This window comes from Fistularia commersonii, chromosome 12 (genome assembly GCF_037954325.1).
Source record: "Fistularia commersonii isolate RoL2024-O1a breed Wild chromosome 12, RoL_Fcom_v1.0, whole genome shotgun sequence".
Lineage (NCBI taxonomy): Eukaryota > Metazoa > Chordata > Actinopteri > Syngnathiformes > Fistulariidae > Fistularia > Fistularia commersonii.
This window is the reverse complement of record NC_141295.1, coordinates 4,107,078-4,113,077: the sequence shown is the minus strand read 5'-3', so window position 1 is coordinate 4,113,077 and position 6,000 is coordinate 4,107,078. Positions and strand designations below refer to the sequence as shown.

The 6,000-nt window shown below is 46.5% G+C and overlaps 1 protein-coding gene across 1 annotated transcript in view; it reads right to left on the bottom strand.

Annotated features, from left to right (window-relative positions):
• Positions 1-6,000, bottom strand: part of LOC147228197 (voltage-dependent T-type calcium channel subunit alpha-1I-like) — a 50,601-nt gene that overhangs the window by 17,726 nt on the left and 26,875 nt on the right. The window contains exons 15-19 of the mRNA XM_086156451.1: positions 4,700-4,770; positions 4,113-4,590; positions 3,743-3,843; positions 1,810-1,933; positions 1,659-1,727 (exon numbers count right to left, since the gene is read on the bottom strand). Of these exons, the coding sequence (XP_086012577.1) occupies positions 1,659-1,727; positions 1,810-1,933; positions 3,743-3,843; positions 4,113-4,590; positions 4,700-4,770 (843 nt within the window). The remainder of the gene's footprint in view (positions 1-1,658; positions 1,728-1,809; positions 1,934-3,742; positions 3,844-4,112; positions 4,591-4,699; positions 4,771-6,000) is intronic.

The following is a 6,000-nucleotide window of genomic DNA, read 5'->3' as shown; positions in this document are numbered from 1 at the left end:
TCTGTGTGTGTGTGTGTGTGTGTGTGTGTGTGTGTGTGTGTGTGTGTGTGTGTGTGTGTGTGTGTGTGTGTGTGTGTGCAAATGTAGATGGGAGGATAATTAGCCCGCCATTTCCTGTTTCTAATCAGCAGCTGGATGTTCAAGGTCACTGGCGCCGCTACTTACACCTGTCGCCACTGTTTCGTGTGTGTGTTTGTGTGTGTGTGTGTGTGTGTGTGTGTACGTCCGACGAATTAATTCCTGCATGCCGAAGACTCTGTACGAGAGCAGAAATTCCCGGCCTCTGATTGGCCACAGTGGGTTAAGGCGCCCTGGGGTGGAGGTGTGTGTGTGTGGGGGTATGCAGCCTTTGAATATGCAGATTATAATCTGCACGGACATAATCCCACTAAGGCCCGACTCCAAGAGGAGCTAAGCATCTTAGCACTGGTCTCATCGCTATTACACTGTTATTACACTGCTTTTACACTACTATAATACTTTTATTATACTGTTATTACACTATTATCCCACTGCCATTGTATCTCTATTACACTGCTTTTACACTGTTATTACGCTGCTATTACATTTAACTTACACACTATTAAACTGTTATTACACTGCTTTTACGCTGCTATTACACTTTTATTACACAATATTACACTGTTATTACACTTTCATCACACTGCTATAACACTATTACATTGCTATTACACTTTTCGTACATGCCATTAAACTGTTATTACAGTGCTATCGTACTATTATCACATTTTTATTACTGTACATTATTACTATGTATCACTTTTAACTGTACATTATCACTGCTATTACACTGCTTTTACACTGCTATAACACTGTTATTATAATGTTATTACACTATTGTCCCGCTGCCACTATACCTCTATTACACCGCTTTTACACTGTCATTTTGCTGCTATCACACTACAATTACACAATATTACATTGTTATTATACTCCTTTGAAATTGTTAAGATATGCACTTATATCCAATTCATCCCTCTCCCACTGCTATTACACTGTTCTTACAGTGCTATTACACTGTTATTACACTGCTATTACACTGTTGTTATACTGCCGTTACGCTTTTCTTACACACTATTACACTGCTATATCACTGCTATTACGCCGTTATTACAGTGCTATTATACTATTATTACACTGCTTTCATACTATTATTATACGCACTCACACATTATGCCACCGCTATTACACTGCTATCACACCGCCAGGGACCTTTTTATGTCGTATCGCAAAATAATTGAATCGCAACGCTGCTGGAGATGAAGCCGCGAGGCCATGACACCGACAATCTGTATAAATAATAGTCCTAGCATTTCGCTCCGACGGCAAATCGTTTGATCAAAGGGAGTTCGGGGGGTTTGGGGGGGCAGTTTCCATGCGAGCCGCCGCTTCGGAGGCTTGACATTAAAAAAGAAAAAAAAGCGTCGGAGGGGTCACGGCAGAGCGCGCGAAAGCGGCGGCTAACAATGTAGCTTGGCTTATTAGATAAATCACCAGCGCGGGAACAAAAGAGCGGGAGGAGGACGGATCAAACCGGGAGGTTAAGTTCAGATCCAACGCAGAAGACGGAAACGGAGAAACGGCGAGATTCGGAACCAAACGTCCATATTTGGGCGCAGAAAAATACGGCGGTTTACCTTGACGGTCATCTCTGCTACAAAGATGGCGGTGAAGATGTAGTTGGAAATGGTGAGGAGCAGCCTCTCCTGTGGAGGAAGGGAAGGAGATCAGCTGTGTGTGTGTGTGTGTGTGTCTGTGTGTGTGTGTGTGTGTGTGTGTGTTCCTCACCAGGCTGCCCTGCAGGATCTTGGGTCTCTCCAGAGCCACCGTGATGCAGTTGAGGAAGATGAAGGCCAGGACCACGTAGTCGAAGAGCTTGTGAGCGATGATGGACCGGCAGAGGATCCTGAACCTGGACCAGGAGGCGAGGAGGCTCGTGAGCGCATGATCTTCAACATGCTAACATGTGCTAACATGCTATTAGCTACAGAAAAGGCTATATGTGTAGCTAACAGGAGGTAATAACTGAAATAGCTAAAACTTCATGTTGTATAACCGAAATAAGTAAAATTTCATGCGTAATAACTGTGTAATAACTGAGGCCCCATGTGTAATAACTGTGTAATAATTAAAAATTCCATGTTGATAGGTGATATAACAAAAACTTCATGTGTAAGAACCGAAATACGTACAATTTCATGTGACATAACTGAAACTCCATGTATAACAGCTGTGTAATAACTAGAAATTACATGATTAATTACTGAAATAGCTAAAACTTCATGTGTAATAACCAATATAAGCTAAATTTCATGCGTAATAACTGTAATAACTGAACCTCCCTGTGTAATAACTGTGTAATAACTAAAAAGTCCATGATTAATAACTGAAATAGCTAAAAACTTCATGTTTAATTAAAAAAAAAATAGGTAAAATTACATGTGTAATAACTGTGTAATAAACTGAACCCCTATGTGTTATAACTGACCCCCCCTTGTGTAATAAATGTGTAATAACTAAAAATTAAAAACTGAAATAGCCAAAACTTCATTTCCAATAGCCTAAATACGTCAGATTTTATGTGGACTCACTGAACCTCCATGGGTAATAACTGACCCTCCATATGTAATAACTGTGTAATAACCAAAACTGCATGTGTAATAACCATCTAAAGTTGTTTTCTCCTTTCAAAACCGTCACTTTTTAAAAATATTATTATGAAAACTGACCAGGCGGGTGTTTCGGCCATATTTCTCCGAGTTGTAGGCGGCGACCACCCGCCAGGGGCGACCATCAAACACCCGAGCCCCCCCCACAAACACACACACACACACACACACACACACACACACACACACACACACACACACACACACCGCCGCAAAATCAATACGCTAATCCGACCGCTTCTCCGGCAGACCTCCACCTCCACCCGCCCTGATATCGATCCCACCCGGCGGAGGCAGTCACTCCACCTCCACCCACTCCAATCCCGCCGCCTCGGCATCTTCGCTTGTTTGCACATTTAAAATGCAAACCTCGTGGACGGGCGTTTAAACCTCTTGGACTGCCAAACAACTCACACACACACACACACACACACACACTTGACAGATGGCGCCTGCCGGGATGCCAACACACAGCCCTGGGGTCTGGCTCCCTTTAAGAGGCCATCAGCGTTGGAGCCAGCCGCTGAGTGATTCCTCCTATCGGGCCACGTTCAGACGGTGTGTGTGTGAGTGTGTTTGGTTAAACGCAGATCAACAAAACACACACAGGCGTGCAACGACCTGATGCTTGGAGGCAACAGCCTGCAGGAAGAGGAAGCTAACGCCCGCCTAGCATCCCGCAGGAGGCGCAGGACCTCCGAGTCCACTCTTGCCCGGATCCAGGCTACTTCCTGGAGGACTAAAACATTCCCGCTGAACAGGAAGTCAACGCACCTGGCTCGCCGTTTAAAAATGGCCGCTGATCGTGTTCCCCTTCCAAGGGATGCTAGCTTAGCTAGCTTACCATCATCAAAACAAGCTCCCCCTAGATATTCGTCCCAGCCTGTTTTTGTCCATCTTCTTGACACTCAGGGTGAAATGAAGCGGTCTCTCCTTTTTTGGACCGTCCATCTCCATTTTTGGGAAGCCCCCCCCAAAAAAAAAAAAAAAAATTCCCTCCAAAAATAGCTAGCAAACAAGGGCGCAGAATTCAGGAATGCGTGCCAACTCACTTGTTCTGAGGGGAGAACATGTAGACGGACCAGTCCTCCCGGGTTTCGCACCAGTCGGGCTTATAGACCTCCATCATCTTCTGGACACGGAAGCAGAGACTCTGTCCGAAGGACAAAGTGGAAGACGGATCAGCAATCGGACCAAGACCGGACCGGACAATTTGTAAATTCCCCCCAAAGAATGTCAGGCTACATTCTGGACCCGCTGTTCTCCGCGGGCGTAAGGGGCATACATGTTTACGTTGCGATTCTTCCGATAACAAGCATACTGACGGGTCCGGATGTGACCTCTGACCTGAGCATACCGTTTACCGGTCCGACTCAGAAAACTCCCTTTTGCACGGGCGCTACAAATGTATCTTGGACTCACGTAATCCGTCTCTTCGTCCATGTCCGCTCTGTCCTTTCTGGCGTTGACTTGCGGGAAGACCTCCGTCATCATCAGCCGGGCGCGAGGTCCCGGCGCCTTGCCGTTGCAGTCGCGGTGGTCCACGCCCGAACCGCTTCCGGCCACGGATGCGGCTCCGGATCCGAGCTTCTTCCCGGGGTCCGGGTTGACGGGGGGAAGGCACTGCGGCGGCCCGCCGGCCCTGAGGAGTTCGGGGAGCTCCAGGGAAAGAGCGCGCCGGTCCCTTCTGGCGGCGTAATGCCTGGAGAGGAAAAGGGCTGCGGAAGTGGGGTGAGGCAGGGGGTGGTGGTTGCGGGGCGGGTGGGCGAGGAGGGACTCCTGCTCGGCCGCGAAGGTGAAGGGGTGAGGCGAGTGGGTGCTGTGGACCCGGAGGCTACCGCCCACCAAGGGCGCCCCGCCGAACACGTAGCTTCTCCGGCCCAGGCTGTTGGAGCTCGACCTTGACGGGGAGGAACGGAGCATACATGAGGGATCTACTGAGGTCTAGGACAAGCGTCTACCCATGCGGGTAGTTACATCGGTGTAAAGGTGTGTGAGTGTCTGTGCACCTGCGGGTTAGCGCAGACTGTGGGTGGAAAGGTCGCCCCCAGTTGTGGTAGTTGGAAGTGCGGTGATGGCGCTGCAAGAGTTAGAGGTAGTTAGCAGAGTAGCGCTTGATGCCGTTTATCGTGACAGAACACATTTATAAGCATGGAAAAACCGTTTTATTTAAAAAAGAACGACAAAAGACACTAAACAAGACCTCCCGTCCACTAGGGGGCGCCATATCGGCATCAGGCTGTGCCCTGTAACAGGTAGGAGAGCACAATGCTATGCAAGCATTAGCATATGAGCTGCACTTCATGAATGTAATCTGCGTCTCGATGGCCCCCTGTCATGACCAACAGTCAACCAATCAGGAAGCAGCACGGGTACATTGCTAAAATAGTCCCTGATAGCTTAGCATTTGATTATCTGTGTCGAGTAGAAACATCACCCAACCTCTAGGAGAAAACAGTTTTTTTGTGCATATTTGTGTACTTATACTGTGTGTAACGTTCTCCAGGAGGCGGGGCTTGGCGTTAACCAATCACAGCCGAGCTGCTGCACCCCAGCTCGTAATCTGACACCTCTCAATCTCCTCGCCAATGTGACGCCCCTCTTCCTCCTCCCCTATTTTTTACTTTTTTAAAAGTTATTTTAACATCCGTTCTGCAAGAAAAAGTGTGTGTGTGTGTGTGTGTGTGTGTGTGTGTGTGTTGAATGTCGCGCAGAGCCACCAGCAGACTCGGCGGCTGTTTGGGGCTCCGTCATCGAGGACCCCGAACTCAAGCATCATTAGCGAATGGCGCGTTCCATTTTTTGCATTTCCATATTTTATTCTAATTTAATTAATTTAAAAAAAAGTGATAACTAGTTCATAACAAACATTGACACATTTTACATTGAAATTTGCATTTCAAGTTTTGTTCTGGCTTCCACTTAGGGACTCTTACTTTCATTATTTGGGTATATTTTTGCAGGCTGTCGTCGGCAAACATGCAAATGTGAGCTGGGATTTCTGCATGAAAAGGCAGCGGTACTTCTTCGTTTTAATCGAAATTTAATTTTAATAAATCTTTTTTATATATTATAGATGTTATAGTTTTATGAGCCTACCCACGCTCTTATTAACACTCCTGATATTAAACGAGTAGCAAGTTTGCTTTTTGCATGCTACATGCTAAAGATGCAGAGACTGATGCTAAGGTGGCTGAGCCAATCAGAGCTCAGGATACAGAACACCACGCTCTGGTTGGTCGCCACCCTAGAAACTGCTTATTGTGCCATCAGAATAATTGAAATAAAAATATCTAAAAATATATTTATA